We start from the raw sequence: 21125 nt of genomic DNA, 5'->3' as shown, positions 1-21125 counted from the left end.
CATAACCATTCTCAAAAGAGGAAGTCCAGAAAGTACAACTTAAATTCTCCTCTTATATTCTACTGTTCCCAATTACTGGCTTCTAGATCTTTGAAGAATCTTTGTCTTGCTTACATAAAGTTATTTTACTTGACGTTTTAGTAAAAACATACCATGTGAAAGTAAAGTTTGATTCTTTTTGTGTAACTATGTTGAAATATGCATGATTATTAATTTATCAATTGACCTTTTCATAAGCCCTTTGAATATAACCTCAACTATCTGACCGAGCATATCTTTGATGGATACATAAATTCAAAATACCATGGATTTATAAACACAAAATCTCTCTATGAAACAGGGAGTCCAGCTCTCCTGTGAAATAGTTTGAAACAAAACAGTATAGCTTTCAGTTAAAGTTCAAGGAGTTGTTTTATTTTTCAAAGGAAAATACCTCAGTATTAAGCCCTCCTGGGCATGACAGAAATATTCGATGAACACAATTTATTCTGTAGTACCTAGCTAAAGCCTGAAAAGTTCCTATACTTCCTAACTATGTAATTTGCACTATATATAATTTGCCAAAACACATTATTTTTCTTAACTTATCTTAAGTAAGTACAATATAACACAATATGACTCTGGATTGACTACAAACACCACAACACTACTTCACTGTGAATCCTCTGTGCCTTCCCAGGAGGAAATTGTTTCTCAATGTTTTTAAAGAAAAAACAAATCTAGTAAGAATGCATTGTTGCTTACTGTCTCTTTTTAAAATAGCATTCCATATCCACATTGCTCATTAAATAATCTGCTAAAATCCAGTTTTGAGAATTTGTCACATGAATATGAAACATCAAGAGAGTATATTTAGGTGACTTCTCAGGAAGATGGCCTGTAGGACAATCCTAGGCTCACCATGTCCCATGGATGTACCTAGATAATACCCACATCAGTATAAATTACTCAAAATATGACACAAAGACTAGAAGAACAGAATCTTTACAGCTAATTGTAGGGAAGAGGTCACATCGAAAACAGTAGGAAGGGCAAAGATGTGGCCAGACACCAAACTGACCCGCAGACTGTCCATGGGAGGGAGTGACATCAAAGGCACGGAGAAGGGAAAGGGACAGATCCCACACCAGGCATCCTAGGTACAAGGGACCCACGCTGGGAAGACTAATTCTCATAACATCTGGCTTTGAAAACGAGAGGAGCTTAACTTCTCGAGTTTTTACAATAAGTAGGCCATAACACCTAGAACTTTAAAAAATCAGTGCTCGGCTCTGCTAGAGCAGGAGGGGGATAGGAAACTGAGTCCCTGCTCTTAAAAAGCCAGAATATCCACACTGAGATACAGCATAGAAGCAGCAGTTTGAAAAACACTTGGGATATATGGGGAGGAGATTTATTTACTAATTTATTTACTAGCAGAATGTGTGCTGGTGGGATCTTTAGGAGACTTGTCCAAGAACAAAAAAGCTGATGGGCACCATTTCCCTACCCTGTCCCCCAGCCTGGATATGCAGACACCTGCAGAACCAGTGCAAACACTCTCCATGTAGCTTGCTAACAGTGCCTCCCACCCCTGCGCTCTCCTGTGGGTTGTCCCCTCCAACGTCCCCTGAGGAGCTCCCCAAAGTGGCTCCAGCTCCCCTCCCATAGCTGACCCACTCAAACCTTACTAAAAGTGTGCCCCACCCCTGCATCATTCTGCAGATCCACACCATCCAACCTGCCCCAGGCAAGAATCCATCCAAAGAGACGCCACAAGTCTAGCATTGTGCAAGCAGCCCTGACAGTGGTCAACAGCACTCCAAAAAGACTCTGCCCTGACGACAGAGCAATATACCCACACACCAGCTCTGCTGCAGTCTCAGCAGTGGGCTGGGGGCAGATACCCAGTCCAACTGCAGGCCCTGCCCACCAATGAAAGTCTCTCAGGGGACAACAAAGAGAGAGTAACCCGCAGTTTGGTGTGACCACAGCTCTGGCAAATGCCTACTCTGATCCAACTCAAGTCCAAGGCAGTCCCACACTGGCCCACTAACAACACAGGGATAAAACACTGCTTAAAACAGGCAAAAAGAGCCATTGCAGATGACTGAAGGGAAAAGCAGCTCAGCCACAATAGTAGGGGGCATGCAACACACATAGGAGATGCCTCTGAAGCTCCAGGTTCTGGTGAACAGGGGACATTGCACTGCAGGGCACTACAGGACCTTTTCTTCATAAGGCCACTACTTTCAAGAGCAGGAGACTTACCTGACTTTCCTAACACACAGACACAGATACAGAGAGTTAGACAAAATGAGGAGATAGAGGAATATGTCCCAAATGAAAAAACAGGGAAAAAAATCACAGTAGGAGAGTTAACAAAACAGAGATAAGCAATATGTCTGATAGAGAATTTAAAATAATGGTTATAAACATAATCACTGAACTTAAGAAAAGAGTGGAGAACCTCAGTGAGACCCTGAACAAAGAGACAGAAAATATAAAAAGGAACCACATAGAGATGAAAAAAATAACTGAAGTTAAAAATTCACTAAGAATAAAGAGTAGACCAGAAGAAGCAGAAGGATGGATCAGTATCCTGGAGGACAGTGTAATGGAAAGCAATCAAGCAGAACAGGATAAAGAAAAAAGAAAAAGAAAAAAATGAGGACAGATTAAGGGAACTCAGTGACACCATCAAGTGTAATAACATCTGCATTATAGGGATCCCAGAAGAAGAGAAAAAAAGGGGGCAGAAAATGTATTTAAGGAAATAACAGCTGAAAACTTCCCAAATCTGGGGAAAAACACAGAAATCCAGATCCAGGAGGCAGAAATCCCCCAAAGAACTCAACCCAAGGAGGTTCACACCAAGACACATTATAACTAAATGACAAAAAGTAGTGATAAAGAGAAAATCTTAAAAGCAACAAGAGAAAAGAAAATAGTTACATACAAGGGAAACTCCCTAATGCTATAAGCTGACAGAAACTTTGCAGGCCAGAAGGAAGTAGCATGATATATTCAAAGTGCTGAAAGGGAAAAATGTGCAGCTGAGAATAGTCTACCCAGCAAGGATATCATTCAGAATAGAAGAAGAGATGAAGAGTTTCCCAGACAAAAATTAAAGGAATTCATCACCACTTAACCAGCCTTATGAGTAATGTTACAGGAGATTCTTAGAGTAGAAAGACTATAAATAGGAGTAAGAAAAGTAAGAAGCACAAAAGCACTAAAATTAAGTATATCTACAAAAATCAGTCAAGGGATTTGTGAAATAAAAGGACGTAAAGTACGACACCATATATGTAAAAACATGGGGGGCAGGAGGTAAAAATGTAGTGCTTTTAGAATAGGTTCAAATCGAAGTGACCATCAACTTAATATAGACTACTATATGCATAAGATTTTATATATATAAACCTAATGCTAACCACAAATCAAAAACTGGTAATAGGGGTGGGGTGGGAGGGATTGGGTGACTGGGTGATGGACACTGGGGAGGGTATGTGCTCTGGTAAGCGCTGTGAATTGTGCAAGACTGTTGAATCTCAGATCTGTACCTTTGAAACAAATAATGCAATATATGTTAAGAAAGAAAAAAAGAAGAAGAAGAATGTAGCAGGAGGGGAAGAATGAAGGGGGGGAAATCAGAGGGGGAGAAGAACCATGAGAGACGATGGACTCTGAAAAACAAACTGAGGGTTCTAGAGGGGAGGGGGGTGGGAGGATGGGTTAGCCTGGTGATGGGTATTGAGGAGGGCACATTCTGCATGGAGCACTGGGTGTTATGCACAAACAATGAATCATGGAACACTATATCTAAAACTAATGATGTAATGTATGGGGATTAACATAACAATAAAAAAATTTAAAAAAAATAAAATAAAAAATAAAATAGATTAAAAAAAAAAAAACTGGTAATAGGTAAAAAATATAGAGAATGGAATTCAAGTATATCACTAAAGAAAGCCACCAAACCAGGAGAAGAGAGCAAGAGAAGGACCTGAGAAGAACTACAAAAACAATCATAAAGCAAGTAACAAAACGGCATTTAAGTACATACCTATCAATACTTACTTTGAAAGTAACTGGACTAAATGCTCCAATCAAAAGAAACAGGGTGACAGAATGGATTAAAAAGCAAGATCCATCTATATGTTGCCTACAAGAGACTCATTTCAAAGCTAAAGACACATGCAGATTGAAAGTAAAGGGATGGAAAAACATCATGCAAATGGAAGACAAACGAAAGCTGAGGTAGCAATACTTATATTGGACAAAATATACAGGTGCCTATGCTGGCTCAGTCCGTAGAGCATGCAACTCTTGATCTTGGAGTTGTGAGTTCAAGCTCCATGGTGAGGACAGAGGTTACATTAACAAAAATAAATTTTAAAAATTGGACTTTAAAACAAAAACTGTAACAACAGACAAAAAAAAAAGACAATGCATAATTATAGAGGGAACAATCCAACAAAAAGAGATAATAATTTTAAATACTTATGCACACAACATGGTAGCATCCAAATACATAAAGCAGCTAATAAAAAACATAAAAGACATAAATGACAGTAATACAGTAATCGCAGGGAACTTTAACACCCCACTTACATCAATGGATAGATAATCCAAACAGAAAATCAACAAGGAAACAGTGGCTTTGAATGACATACTGGACCAGATGGATCTAACAGATATATTCAGAACATTCCATCCTAAAACAGCAGAATATATATTCTTTTCAAGCGCACATGGAACATTCTCCAGAACAGATCACATTTTAGGCCACAAAACAAGACTCAACAAATTAAAAAAGACTGAAGTCATACCACACATCTTTTTTGACCACAACACTATGAAACTACAAATCATCCACAAGAAAAAATCTGGAAAGAACTCAAATACATGGAAGTTAGATAACATGCTACTAAACAATGAAAGGGCCAACCAAGAAATCAAAGAGGAAATAAAAAAATACATGGAGACAAATGAAAATAAAATGGTCCAAAATCTTTGACATACAGATAAAGCTGTTCTAAGAGGGAAGTTTACAGCAATATAGAACTACCTCAAGGAGCAAGATAAATCTCAAATGAACAACCTAAACTTATATCTAAAGGAGCTAGAAAAAGAAAAACAAACAAAACCCCAAACCAGTAGAAGGAAGGAAATAATAAAGATTATAGCATAAATAAAAAACAATAGAACAAATCAATGAAACAAGGAGCTGGTTCTTTGAAAATATCAACACAATTGATAAACCTTTAGCCACATACATCAAAAGAGAGAGAGAGAGAAGACTCAAATACAAAAATCAAAAATGAAAGAGGAGGAGAAATGACCAACACCACAGAAACACAAGCAATTATAAGAGAATATTATGAAAAATTATATGCCAACAAATTGGACAACCTAGAAGAAATCAATAAACTCCTAGAAACATATAACCTCCCAAAACTGAACCAGGACTGTGGTCCCCATCACCTATTTCACCCATCCCCTCACCCACCTCCCCTCTGGTAACTATCAGTCTGTTCTCTGTAGTTAAGAGTCTGTTTTTTGGTTTATCTCTTCTTTTTCTTTGTTCTTTTGGCATTTTTTTTTTTTTTAAAGATTTTATTTATTTGACAGAGAGAGAGCGAGAGCAGGAACACAAGCGGGGGAGTGGGTGAGGGAGAAGCAGGCTTCCCGCCGAGTAGGGAGCCCAACGCGGGGCTCGATCCCAGGACCCTGGGACCATGACCTGAGCCGAAGGCAGATGCTTAACGACTGAGCCACCCAGGTGCCCCTTGGCATTTTAATTTTTAATAGAGACTCAGCTCAGGTAAAAATGTATAGTCCCAGTAAAAGATACTTCAATGTTTCCAGAAAACCTATTTGCTTCAAATACTTTAGTTAATATTTTATTATACTGATCTGCCTCATATGTTTTGTACCCATGTTTCCATACGTGCTTTTCTCTTTACCTAGAATAACCTTCCTCTTCTTCCTCTCACCTGGTCACCTAAAGAGCTCCTGAAAAGCCCTATTCAAACATCAATGTCTTAGTGATGCTTACCCTGGACCACTATTCCTGTTCTACTTCTGTGAAGTCCACATACTTTCATTGCTATACATACATATACATGTTCCTATATGCTCATCACATCATTTGGATATCAGTCAACTTTGATATCCTCAAGGTTGTCTTATTCACATTTATTTTTTAACTTTTTAAAAAAGATTTATTTATTTATTTTTAGAGGGGAGGGAGGGGGTCGTGCATGAATGGGAGGTAGAGGGAGAGGCAGAGAGAATCCCGAGACTCCATACTGAGCATGAAGCCCCACAAAGAGGCTTGATCCCACGACCCAAACCGAAACCAAGAGTCAGGCGCTCAACCAGCTGTGCCACCCAGGTGCCCCCTTATTCACATTTAAATTCTCAGTATCTAGCACAGTTCCTACGAGGATGTAGGTACTCAATAAGTGTTTATACATTAGAAAATATTATTTCAAAGGTTTATCTTTCTAAAATGGAAATCTGATCTGATGTGATACTGGTAACTCCACAGAGCTTCTTAGCATGGCATATAAAGTCTTTTCTCATCTGGCCACACATACATACATGCTTGCCATGGAGCCACATCCATTTCCCTATGTTTGCTGGACTCTTTAATCTCTTTTTGCTTTTGTTGTCTTCTCTGCCTGGGAGGCCCATCTTTTCCCATAGTAGTCTATCAGATGACAAAAACCACTCTAAGTAATTAGTATAAGCATCTAGTATAACCTTCTTAAACCCTTCCCAGTTCATTCTCCTTTACAATGAAATCCTTTGTTTCCCACTGTATCCCATACACACCTCTATCATAGCACTTGTGACATCTTATTGCTCTTACTGTTTCTATGTCTGTGGCCTCCATAATCACTATGAGGACAGGAACTAGAACATATTTATTTCTGTATTTTTAGCACAACGACAAGTACCTAGGACAGAAGAGGGGCTCAATAAATGTCAGCAGAATAAACAAATATTGAACTATAAATCAGCAAATTTTATCATTATCAAAATAAGCTATGGCCTACTTTTTTTGAATCCAAAGGACAACACAGAATCTTAAAGAAAAGGAACCTTGAAAAATAATTTAATCTGCAGGGGAAGATAGCAAATACAGAATATATTCTACTTTAAAACTATTAGATTTGTATTTCTCTGATGCCAAGTGATGTTGAGCATTTTTTCATGTATCTCTTGGCCATTTGTATGTCTTCTTTGGAGAAATGTCTGTTCATGTCTTCTGCCCATTTCTTGACTGGATTATTTGGTTTTTGGGTGTTGAGTCTGATACAGCCACTCTGGAAAACAGTTTGGAGGTTCCTCAAGAAGTTAAAAATAGAGCTATCCTAGGACCCAGCAATTGTACTACTAGGTATTTACCCCAAAGATACAAATGTAGTGATCCAAAGGGGCACCTGCACCCCAATGTTTATAGCAGCAATGTCCACAACAGCCAAAGTGTGGAAAGAGCCCAGATGGCCATCGACAGATGAATGGATAAAGAAGATGTGGCGTGTGTATACACACACACACACACACACACACACACACACACACACACACACAGAGGAATATTACCCAGCCATCAAAAAGGATGAACTCTTACCATTTACATCAATGTCTATGGAATGAGTGGGTATTATGCTGAGTGAAATAAGTCAATCAGAGAAAGATAATTATCATACGGTTTTACTCATATGTGGAATATAAGAAACAGTGCAGAGGAGGGGTGCCTGGGTGGCTCAGTCGTTAAGTGTCTGCCTTCGGTTCAGGTCATGATCCCGGAGTCCCGGGATCGAGCCCTGCATCAGGCTCCCTGCTCAGTGGGAAGCCTGCTTCTCCCTCTCCCACTCCCCCTGCTTGTGTTCCCTCTCTCGCTGTGTCTCTCTCTGTCGAATAAATAATATCTTTAAAAAAAAAAAAAAAGAAACAGTGCAGAGGATCATAGGGGAAGGGAGGGAAAACTGAATGGGAAGAAGTCAGAGAGGGAGATAAACCATGAGAGACTCTTACCTCTCAGAAAGAAAGTGAGGGTTGCTGGGGGGGTGGGGTGGGTAGGGGGATGGGGTAGCTGAGTGACGGGCATTAAGGAAGGCACGTGATGAGCACTGGGTGTTATATATAAGTGGTGAATAACTGAACTCTATATCTGAAACTAATGATGTACTGTATGTTGGCTCATTGCATTTAAATTAAAAAAAGCTGTCAGAAATTAAATGCTAATGCATCTTTCTTGTTTAAAATAACAAAACATTTGGGTAGCTTTAATGTCTAGGGAAGCAATTAAATTTCTGTTAAGAGCATAATAAGTATCATTGTGCTTTACTAAACATCATAACAAAATTCTAGTCTAGTGGTTCTCTACCCTGACTATATATTCAAATAACTGGGGAAGCATTTAAAAAATTCTGATACCTAGTCTCATCTCAGATCAATGAAATGAGATTCTACGATGGTGGGGTCCAGCCAATGCCACTTTTTAATGCTTCCTAAATGAATCTAATATAAATATTTTTCTCTTGCAAAATAATAATAAAACTCCTTATCTATCTGGCTGTTCCTTCTTGGTCTCAGTGGAGGTACCTTCTTCCACTTAATCCTTAAACGTTAGTGTTCCTGATTCCTTCCACTTCTATTCTCAAATTCCTAAGATTCCTTGTAAATACAGAGTACCCTGCCTTTAAAAATGAGGTTTTATGTTTTCAGCCCTGAATATAACATTCATTATTTTAAAAAAAGAGAAAAAGATAAGATTTCCACAGTTTGGTCTTTTTCCTTCCTTTCAGAGATTAGTTTCAAGTCTGCTATTACTTACAAGTTTTGCAAAAGATCTAGACTTCCATAATCTCTATTTTGATAGTAGTATTTAGTCAATTCAAAGTTATTCTTTTGTTCATTTGTTCAATCCTTTGGCTTGTGTCTCCAAACTTGAGGGTTATCCTCGCTCCCTCACTTTGCTTCTTTCTCACTTACCTCAGAGGCTATGCTGATGCCCATGAGGGTATACTTTTGGCAGCTGGATATATAAGGCATATGACCCTTGGCACTTAGGATTTAATATCTGTGATTCCAAGTATTCCTAAGCAACCCCAAAGATGAGTGATATGAAGCAATTTTTAATTTGGTAAGGCAACACATTTGAAGCCCATTGCTATGAGTTCAGTTCTGAGAGTGAGTAACAAAATTTCTACCACCACTGCAGCAAACCTTTGCTTTGTTTTCCACTTATCACTTATTGTCAGATATGCTGTAATTCTTAGGATATACTCCAGTGCCATATGTGACATGGCATACTGAAAAAAAAAAAAAACTGTAATCATCATGAAAATAAAAGATATATCATGACTGTAGAATGCAGAATTTTATGCTGATGGACAGAATGGCTGCACAGAAAGCCCTGAAGGTCAAAGAGAAAGCCACTAAACACAAATATAAAGAAGTTTCCCCTAGACAAAGATGGGAAAATCTGAACATCAGAATGAAAAATAAATGTAAGCCGACAGAAGCACACCAAATATGAGAATTTCTGCTAGAATGCAGAAACAAAATAAAGTGTTCTGCAATATCACATTCCAAATAACTGGCCTTATGAGAAGAATAGAGTTAGGAGCTAACAATTCAAAACCTATTCAACTTTCTAACTAAAACATTAAGAAAAAGTGACAATACTAATAAAATTCCAAATCAAATTTAAAATATTGGTTAAATTCCTATTAGGTAAAGAAATATTACATTAATTTTACAACAACTTTAACAACAACAACAAAGTAAAAAGCCATCTGGCAGAAAAGAGTGGAGGGAAGGGTTGAGGCTGCTGAGGTTGAGGCTTGCAATGAAGGCAAGGACAAAATCACAAAACTGGGGTAACTACAAAAAGAGCTTCTTTAAGGTGAAGTTCACCTGAACCAGAGGAATGCACGGTGAAAGAGTAACACATACAGTGAGAGAATGCCACCTACTGGTGTGTTGCAGTATTTACCCATATTGGTGTATTTTGCATTCTGTTGGGGTTTCTTATTGAGAAACATTAACCTCCAGGAAAAATCAGCTATGACTCAAGGTGATTTCTTTGCTATGCTGACATCATCCCCTTATTTGTGAATCCTGTATGAGTTAATTCACACTATAGAAGTGATTATATAGCAAGTTCATATTCTCAAAAACAAAAGAAAACAAAACAAAGAACAAAATCATTTCATTGGTAACTAAGAAAGGCACCAGCATCTTCTTCTGAAAGTGAACAATATCCTATAAGGACTAATACAATATCCTATAATAACTAATAATATCCTATAAGAACTAATAATATACTATAGTCCTAACTGGTGAGGGGAAGGTCTTGCGTACAGATTCCAGCCAATGTGCATGGAGGGAAAAGAATTAGGAATCACCATTTTACAAATCCTATTGAATCAACAGCTCCAGGTAATGCTCATGCTCATTCTTGGTTCAAGCCACTAGATGAAAGGCTGATAGAAACTGTTACAAAGGAGAAATAAAGCTGTCACCACCTGAATCCACTGTTCAATGTTAGGGTTGTTAAAAGTGGGCCTGGTTCCCATTATGAAGTCCACAGGACCACCTACAAAACATTCTTATCACAAAAGTTAAACTCATTTAACCAGCCTCCCTATTAGGACACTGGTTCTCAACGCTGACTGCACATCAGAACACCTGGGCAGCTTTTTACACTTTCCTGAGCCCCACCATTGACCGATTAAATTAATGTCTCTCAAGGTGAGGCTCAGTCAGGTATCCTTATTTTTCAAAAAATATTTTTAAAAAGCTCCCTGAGTGCTTCTAATATGCAACCAGAGTTGAAAAACCACTAATCCAGAGTTAAGAGGATATACTTTACAGGATATACAGCACAGAGCAGTGATTCTCAAACTTTAATGTGTCAATGAAACCCCTGAGGATCTTGTTAAAGGACAGATTCCCATTCAGCAGGTGTAGGGAGGGCGCCAAGAATCTGCTCCCTGATGAGGCTAAAGCAGCCAGTCCCCTGTGAGTAGAGAGGATACAAACCAGTGCTGTCCAACAGAAATATAAGAGTGGCATACATAATTTAACATCTTCTAGTAGCCACAGTAAAAAGAATGAATTTTAATAATGAACTTATTTAGCCCAATATGTCTAAAACATTACCATTTCAATATGTAGTCAATATAAACAGTTTTTAATGAGATATTTTAAATTCTTTATTTCATGCTGTCTGATGTGGATTTTACACTTACAGCACATCTCAGTCCACACTACTCACATTTCAAGTGCTCACCAGCCACATGCAGCTAACGGCTAATGTCCTGGACAGCACGGGTAGAGAAGAACAAATGAAAGAAAGCTCAAAGAACTAACACTGGACATTCTATAGGAAAAGTCTGCAAATAGATAATGACAGGATAAGTACAAATGGGGGACACTAAAGTCTTCAGAGACATAATTATATGTCATGTAGGACTTTGATTCTTAATTCAAAAATGCAACTATAAAAAAGGTTTTTTTTTTTTTTTTTTAGACAATTGGGGAAATTTGTTACAGATGAGCACTTAGATGATAAAAAGAATGTCCCTAATTTTATCAGGTGTGATTATAAGATTATGTGAGAAAATGTCCACTTTCTTAGAGATGTGCAAAGAAGTATGTAGGAATGAAAGGACAGGATTTGCTTCAAAATAGTTCAGCAAAAAAACAAAAGGAAAATGAAAAAAGATAAAGCAAATGTGACAAACGCTTGGTAACTAACTATTCAACCTAAGTGATGGGTAATCAGGGCTTTATTATACAAATCTCTTTTTTGTGTACACTTGAAAATTCTTTAATAAAAACTTTAAAACACAACAATAGCATTAGAATTTAAAGGCTAATTTTATTTTTTATAAAGGTCAACTACATGCTAAAGAATGGAAATAAGTAAACAAAACAATAGTATTTATGTATTAATAATGATATGTGTGTTATTTACAAATTGTACTTTAAGGAGGCTTCCTTTCTTTATGTACTCAGCGTAAAACTTTTACTAAATAAGGATGCCAAAAGTGAGCCTCTTTTCTAGTCTGAGTCACTTCTTCTATGTGAAAAACTGTAGTAGTCCCAACTGTTGCTAGGCCCCTTGCCCAAATATACTGACATCTGCTCTACTGAAGAATCCACCAGCAGTTTTAATCAAACATCATGTCTAAAGGCAATGAAATAACATCCATATCAAATCAGTATACCCTTTCTTGTTGTAATATTTAATTCCCCATTATCACTCAAGAAAGTACAATACAATGTAGTTTGACTAACTATCTGGTAACTAGCTTTTTTCTCTTCCGGATGCATCTTCTTGACTTTTCTGTGTTTATATGGATAACAGAGTGTGCAAAATATATTGACATGATGTTAACTCTTAATAATAATTGTTACCTGCCAAAAAATATACATGATCAGGAATTATCATAATTTGTCCATTATTAACTGGGCCAGGATGACATCATTGCATTCTCTTGTTAGGATCTATACCACTCAGCCTAAACCTTGTGAAGCAGGGTACTACAGCATCACTGACTTATGGTTTGCAGGCTGACAGATCACACCGTCACTACTCACCAGGAACTACACAAACATGGCTGTTGAACTATAACAATGCCCCAGTTTTAACAATGCATGATTCTTTACTTCTGTTAGCTAGATTCTACAGTTCCTTCACGAGGGAGCCTTATAGGACATGTTACTATTCCTATAGTTTTTCACACCATAAATAGAAAAACTGCATCAGCCAAATAGCAAAAACTCCTTTTTATAAATTTTACTGGTATTAATCATGACAAAGGTATTTAGATTTTACTCACTGTTCTGTATATCTTTCTTATTCTCTGGATTCTCGGCACTCTCAAGCGCAGAAGTATACATTTAAATAAATGTTTACTGAATAAAACTAAACTCAAAAATGAAAAGGTTTCCCACCAATTAGCATAAATGACAATAAGTTTTTTATAAGGCCATAAACACTACATTTCATAATCTTAAGAGAGACTTTCCATGTAATGATTCAAAGTATAACTAAAACCTTAAGCTTGTTTTTATTTTATTGAATGAAGTTTAATATGCCAGCAAAATTGAATTAAAACTTATCTCAATAAAATAAAGGTATGCCACAGATTTCAATAAAACTATGAAAATAAAAACCTAGAATGATGCTGTATTTCTCAATGAAATAATAGCATTATTCCTAATCATTATTTGGAGATTTAAAATTACTTGATACTTTAAAATTCCACCAACATAAATGTAATCACTCAAATACACCTTAGTCAAAGACTAATAATCCAAAATAATCCAAATTAGTATTGTATCAGTGATCGATGAAGAAAAGAACTATAGTTAAAACTGGTACCAGTAAAGTAGTAAGTAGCCATGTATGTCTTCCTCCTAATATACATGAATCTATACTGTAATTATAAATATTAACCCAATATACACAAGTCTGTACTATAAATATAAATGTTAATCCAAATGCCATTTGGAAACTAGATCTGAAAAACAAATTTTTTGAAACTTGGGGATAATACAATCAGTCTAAATTCATTTGTCTGATCTGTAGCATTTGGGCATAATAAAGTAAAACATTTTAAATTTACCATTTATCCAAGTGTATTTAACAAGGATATTTTAAGGTTTTTATAGACCAAAAGAGAGGAATAATCTTTATATATTTTCTTTGTTCTAACTATATTATACATGATAGCATTTAATACTCATAGTAATCCATAAGGTAAGTATTATCTCCAGTTTACAGATAAGGAGACAGAGGCTCCAAGACATTAATTAAGATTGAACTCATAATGATAGGCAAATATAAACCCAGTGTCTGAACATAGTCCATATTTGTAAGAAAGCTTTAGAATGCTCCTCTAGTACACCACGCTCACCTATACTCTATTCAAAACTATAGGATGTTCACATTTTATGAGTATTCAAAGAATTGAAGCATACTTTAACAGTTACTCAAAAATACATCTAAGCATTGAGAAATATATAAAAAGAATAAGGTAAGTGACAAAGGATTTGTATCAACCAGGAAAAGATGATTAACATAATGTGAAAGCAAAGATTACACGCTTCATAAACCATTTAATAATCCTCTCCTGACCTTTTCCTTTACACATTTAAAATTTTAATCTTCTCAGGGCCACTATTGTCTTCTCAGGATTAACAAAGAAAATTCCAGTACCCAGCTTTCATTGCAGGCCGTCCTAACTGTTGATAAAAAAAATCTCAGCAAGAAAAGAAGGAAAAAAATGTCCACTCTCTCCCTATAGCCACAAATATGCCCAGAGTACTCTGTACCTTACAGATAATTCAGTTAATGTAGTGAATTGAGAAGATTCTCAAAGGAATGTATCTTACTCTTCTGTTCAGTATCCTTGTAAGTGGTTTTTGTACAAAGGAATCTTGTAAGATACCAATTAACCTGGCTAAAAGTGTGGCCATGTTATGTGAAAGTACATCTTTGACCCTAAACTCAAGAAAATAGCCTAATCCAGGTTGGAGACCTTCATTATTTATTTTTTTCTCTGGTAATATTTAGTTGAAATCTCCTTAAAGGCATTAAAAAAACTCTAAGTATCAATGATACTCTTCTATCATAGAAGTATAATAAAACTGTAAGTCAGATTCTTTTTTCAAACTAAAAAGTTTGAGTCTTCTCCTTTACATTATCAAAAGTACAATAAATGTGATACATTTTATTTTTCAAATGAAAATATCTCTTTGATGAAATAAAAACTGATTTCACAATTATTTTTAAGTTAAAAGCATTGAGACAAATTACAAGTATCAGCTGCAAAAGAAAAATTATCTTCTACTCTTTTAGCTGTAAGGAAATAACTAGAAATCTTTATTGTTTGGCTCTGGATATTTTTCTCCCTGCTTATAGAAGCAAAGAGTTATGGAAGGTATTAATTTGCCCCTCAATGAGTGATATGCCACAGGACAAACTCTCAGTAAAATATTAGAAAAAAAATAAGAAAGAGTATGTGAACATAATTCTTTTCATTGAGATACAAATTCCTAGAAAACACTGAAATTTTATGTTAGTTAATAAAAGCTTTTTATTTAAAAAATCATATATGCAAACAATGAATCATGGAACACTACACCAAAAACTAATGACTACTGTATGGTGACTAACATAACATAACATAATAAAAAAAAAAAATCATCTTTCATGTTTACTAGGTCTCAAAGGATCTCCCTGGAAATTACATGTTAATTACAAAAGGAACCACAGTAACTATATCGAGAGAAAAACACCTTAACCAAATGATTAAAATTAATATCAGTAATAAAAGGCCAACAAGCTCCATGGGCCTCTGAATATGATATTCCCAACACTGACAGACATACCACTTATATTCTAACCACAAATGGATAAACTCATTCTAATCATGAGGAAAAGCAAACCAACTCAAATTGAGGGCCATTCTATAAAATTACTAGCTTATATTCTTCAGAAATATCAAATTCATACGAGACAAAGACTGAGAAACTGTTCTAAGTTAAAGGTGACTGAAGAAACGAGACTAAAGAAATGAATAACCAAATGCAAAACATGATTCTGGACTGGATCCTGTACCAGAAAAACCAAAGCTGCAATAAGAGACATTATTTGGACAACTGATGAAATTGGAATGAGTTATGGATAAGATGAAAGTATTACACTGATTTGAATTTCTGAAGTTGATAGATAATCTGTGGTTATATAAGAGAATATCTTTGGTCTCAGGAAAGACACAACTGAAGTATTATGGGGTAAAGAGTTGTGATGTATGCAAGAGGGAGAGAATTATGAGTAAATATGGCAAAGTGTTGAAATTTGGTAAATCTAAGAAACAGCCTATCAGAATTCTTTGTACTATCCTTGCAACTTCTCTGAAATTTTGAAATTATTTCAAAATAAAAACTTTTAAAATCATCCTTTAAGATTAAATAAATATTAATGTGAGAAGATTTTCACCATAAACAATTAATTGATAAAATCAAGTCTGACGAAATGGTATGATTAGTACAGGTGTTTTGAATAGTGACAAATTAAGGAGGTTATACCAGAGTGTAGGTTAATACACACCTTTCTTCAGCAAAACAAAAACAAAACAAAACAAAAAACAAAAAAACTACTGCTATGGAAAAAAGCTATACTAAAGTGTGCTTAGTGATAACACGTGGGGACAAACACTGCACCATCATTGTACTGTGAGTGGTACTGGTCTTACATCCCATCTTTTGAATCAATCAATTAATTAGTCAATCAATGACTAAATAAATACTTCTAAAATTATGTATATGCATTTGAGAGAATACACATCAAGTCATAGCAGTTAACTCTGGGTAGCACACACGTGAAGACCGTTTCTATTTTCTTCCTGTATTTTGTAATATTTCTGCCATGAGCATGGATTACTTTTATAATGATAAAAGGAAGAGTAAACTTTTTAAAAAGAGTAAGTGAAAAAGAACTTAATAGCAGGCAGTCAGATTTCTCAGAATTTGAATCCTATGTCAAAACATGACATTTTCTTATGTTTACATACGGCCAATATTTTCCCAAAAGGATCTCACTTACAGCTGATCTTGAAGCTCCACAATTATATATTCTAATTGTTCCTTTTCCAATTTATGGGCCAGGTCAGAATCTTCAATCCTTTGAAGTAGTATTTTATTCTGGGAGACAGACTCAGACAGCTGGTTCTCTCGAAGTCGTAAGAGTTCTTCAAGATAACCCTGAAAATACAGTACCAACAAGATAAAGCTACTGCAAAATTCTAATGTATCTCTTGAAGATCAATACTGAGTAGGTTAAATGCTATTCTTTCCAAATTGTAATGAAACAATCTCAAAGTATTACTGATGAAATAGTAAAAAAATAATTATTTTAATTGAATACAAAAATTTAACCTATATCTTCCATCCCTTAAAGCCCTTTCTGAAGTTTAATAAGAGGTTTGCTTGCAGTGGGTAAACTGGAAGTTTGTACATTTTGACTCCCTTCACCTATTTTACCCATCTCCACCATGTTCACATTCCTGGTGAACTGGTTCTTTTTTTTTCAAGAGCAATGTATTTCTTTAGTCTTAATAGTGCTTTTGCCTTAAGGTCCATATTGAATGGCATTAACATAAAATTTTTTTTTCATATTTGTCCGCTTTACCTTTACCCTCTTAATAAATGCTAAAATCTCAAACATATAAATGAAACCACATACAGAAGAATAAATGGCTTATTTTTTAATTTTTAACTTTTTTTAGAGGGCGGGGGGGGGCAGAGAGACATAGAGAGAGAGAATCTTAAGCAGGCTCCATGCTGAGACGCTCGAGGGCTCTATTCCATGATCCTGAGATCATGACTGAAATCAAGAGTCGGATGCTTAACCAAATGAGCCAACCAGGTGCCCCTAAATGGCTAATTTTTATGTTAAAACATAAAACTAGAAGAAGTTGAAAAAACAAAAGCCTCTTTTAAAACTTTGCATGATTTTTCATTAAGAGAAGATAATAATAAAAAATAAATAAAAAAAAAAGAGAGAGAAGGACAATTCAAGAACAGAAAGGAAGTAGCAATTGGTCAACACTTACATTCAGCTAAAAGATCTTTTGGCAGTGACAGTCCAAAGGCAATAATGAGAATCAGATTAAATGACTTTTGGCAACTGATAAATACCTTCTGTTCCAGGGTTAGCTGATACTTTTGTTTAACTCTCTTACACTTGTTGAACCAACTATTCTCATCCATGATGAAAGGAGGCCCGACATTCTCTGGAGTGCTGCTTTCACTACCACTGCTTCCCAAAGTTCTCAGCTCTTCCTCGTCACTGCTGATGCTGTCAGAACTGGGAAGATTAAGATTTTAAAAATAAAGTTATTATGTTTCACTCCATTAAGAAAACTTCTCTATTCTGTAAGCTACTGGTGAGCCAACTGCAAAATATTTAGCACTCCATATACAATTATAATATGATATTATAAAGACTTTAGCTTCCTGAAAAAAAATGACAATCTAGTATAGACTGCCGACTCCCTCTCAGAGAGTCAAGCCTCAAGATGCTGCAGAAGTTCAACTGAGGTTTATAAACCTAAAGAATTAACATAAGAACTGTGAGAATGTTCTGAGAAGAGAGAAAGGATTTCCAGAGAAGAGAACCAGAAAACCTAGATGTATTGGAAAGAACTTTCCAGATGAGTTTTTTTACTGTCTCAGGTAGATGACTGCCTGTCCAGTATCCACTGCTGTGCAGACAAACAGCACGACCAGCCTAATGTCAGTGGGGTATAATAGGGCAATGTTTGAGGTCAGCTCAGCTTTGGCAAAGAAGGGATAATAAGAGGTTCAGAAAAACTAGTCACTCCTAAGCATTTTACGTTGGGGAAAGAAGGAGAAGCAGAGGTAGAGGAGAGGAAACATTGTTTACAATCCATATCTGAAATTCCTAATGATATCCATATGGTAGAACAGGACAGAATAAGGTTAAAAAAAAAAAAAAGAAGAAGAAGAAGAAACTAAATGAAGAAGTGCACTAAAACGGGTATCTGGTTTAGAAGAAAGAGGAGGTGTTATTACACTTAAAGAAGAACAGGGGAAAATACACTTTAAAATATAAGCAATGGTATTAACATAAGACAAATAGCATACAAATATTCTGTATAATCTTCAAAGTATTAAAAAAACCTCTGACCTATCAAATGGAGAAGCAAAATAAGAAAATACAGCAAATTCAAAACAAAAAATAAGATGGCAGAATAATCCCTAATACAAAATAAGTTACAAAAATCTTAAATGGGTTAAACTCAACAGCAAGAGCCAAATGTTTAAGTTTAATTAAGACAAATCAGGACTGGAGTGTTGTGGGTGGCTCAATCGGTCCAACTCATGATTTTGGCTCAGGTCATGATCTCATGTGTCAGGGGATCAAGCCCTGCATCAGGCTCTGTAATCAGTGCTTGAGATTCTACCTCTCCCTCTCCCTATGCCCCTCTCCCTCACATGCTCTCTCTCTCTCTAAAATAAATAAATAAACCTTAAAAAAAGACAAATAAGGACCAACAATAAGTTGTCTACAAGATACATATGAATACAGAACAATTGAAACTAAAGAAATGGAAAGCACACCAAGAAAACATGACTCAAAAGAAATCCAGGTCAGAAATAATAATTTCATAGGTTTACAGAGATATTATGTAAAATATCATAAGGATCAAAGAAAGATACATACTTCACTTTCTGTGATCTGTGTTTACACCTGTTGGGCTCCAGAGTCTAGGGACCAAGTATGTTGCAAATATGAATCAGAGACCTCTGCATAAGGAAAAGTCCTACCTCCAAGGAGACACTCTCAGTCAGTGATCTAGGTCACAAACCAGTAAACAAACACATACCAAAGGAAATTTGCCTGTCACAGCCATGGCTTTTAGTGGACTAGAGAAAATAAAGCAATGGCTGATGATAAACGTCCAGCTCTGAAAAACAGACAAACAGAACTTTTAAAAAAATTATACTGACATTAAAAATTAAATGGATGAGCTAACAGACAGATACAGCTGAAGAGGGAATTAATAAAAAATATGAAGAAATTACAATTACTTACTAAAGATTTTCCAAATGCTAAGAAAAAAATAACTGCTATGCTCAGTAGCAAATCCAGCAAAATTATCCTCCCAGAAAGAGGGCAGTATAAGCGCACATACTCAGAAAACTAAAACCAGAGAGCTGTACCAAGAAATTCTCCTAAAAGAACTAATGATCATACTCCAAGAAAAAGGAAATGATCCAAGAAGAAACAGTGAGCAAAGAAAAATTTCAGCTTATGGGTAAACCTAAACAAATACTGAGAGCATGAAACACTAACAATGATGCCTGCTTTGTGGAATTTTAAATACATCAATGAGAGACCTAAAATTCTAGACAGTAATAGCATATGTCAAGAATGAAATGACTAGAGTTAAAACAATGCAAAGTCCTCATTTATATGGATAGGTAGTAAAGATATTAACTTTATACTTTGTTAACTTTTAAGTATGCATATTAAAATTAATGGAGTACCAATACAAGAAGAGAAGTATAGTATGTAACTTGTAAACTAGTAGAGAAATAAAATGGGAGGAGAAGAAAAATCAATACAGAAAGAAAAGAAAGAGAGAAGGAGAAATAGAGAAAGGGTAGAAAAAGAAATGCAAAAAATGTAGAATAGAAAGCAAAGAGTAGAGGGGTGCCTAGTGGCTCAGTCAGTTAAGCGTCCAGCTCTTAATTTAGGCTCAGGTCATGATCTCGGGGTCATGGGATCAAGCCCCATGTTGGGCTCCATGCTCAGCAGGAAGTCTGCTTGAGATTCTCTCTCTCCCTCTTCTTCTGTCCCCACCCCCTCTCTCTCTAACATAAATAAATAAATCTTAAAAAAAAAAAAAGAAGGCAAAGAGTATAATGGTAGGTATCAATCCAAATGTATCAGCAAATGTCCAAATCACCTCAGTTTAATGAGAACTGGGTGTTAATTGCAAATGATGAATCACTAAATTTTACCCTTGAAACTAATAATACACTATGTTAACTAAATTGAATTTAAATTAAAAAAGACAAAGCCTTTTAGACTAGATTTTTTAAATTCCAGTTAAGTATATCTTGATGAGCACTGAGTAATATATGGAGTTGTTGAATCACTGTATTGTACACTTGAAACTAACATAACGCAGTATGTTAACTACATTGGAAATAAAAAATTCCAGTTAAGTACTACTTTAAAAAGATATACTTAAAAAAACAGGACACAAAAAGGAAAAGCACTGTATTTCATAAATTCCTGCTGTACATTTTTTATATATTAACATACCTGAAATCAGGATACAGCTTACAATTGATGATATCTTACCTGCTGTCAAACCATTTTCTCACATATTAATGTCTCTGAACTGAGATGCATTTACAATGGAAGGCATGTCAGGTTATATGAAATATGGTTTAAAAAAAGATTAAAAAATATACTAAAAAATACTAACCTAAAGAAAATTCGTGGGGCTCTATTTATATCAGACAAAATGGGCTTTAAGGAATAAAAAATTACCATTTATTTACAG

At 35.6% G+C, this 21125-nt stretch overlaps 1 protein-coding gene across 5 annotated transcripts in view; it reads right to left on the bottom strand.

Annotated features, from left to right (window-relative positions):
- The window catches only part of RUNDC3B (RUN domain containing 3B), a 128651-nt gene that overhangs the window by 24985 nt on the left and 82541 nt on the right, over nt 1-21125 (bottom strand). For all 5 annotated transcript variants that reach the window (XM_036106272.2, XM_036106273.2, XM_036106275.2 and 2 more), the window contains 2 exons: nt 17722-17890; nt 16628-16785 (listed from right to left, as the gene is read on the bottom strand). In XM_036106272.2, coding sequence (XP_035962165.2) covers nt 16628-16785; nt 17722-17890 — 327 coding nt within the window. The remainder of the gene's footprint in view (nt 1-16627; nt 16786-17721; nt 17891-21125) is intronic.

This window comes from Halichoerus grypus, chromosome 12 (genome assembly GCF_964656455.1).
Source record: "Halichoerus grypus chromosome 12, mHalGry1.hap1.1, whole genome shotgun sequence".
Classification (NCBI taxonomy): domain Eukaryota; kingdom Metazoa; phylum Chordata; class Mammalia; order Carnivora; family Phocidae; genus Halichoerus; species Halichoerus grypus.
Note: the sequence above shows the minus strand (reverse complement) of the source record. Positions and strands in the feature narration are given on the sequence as shown.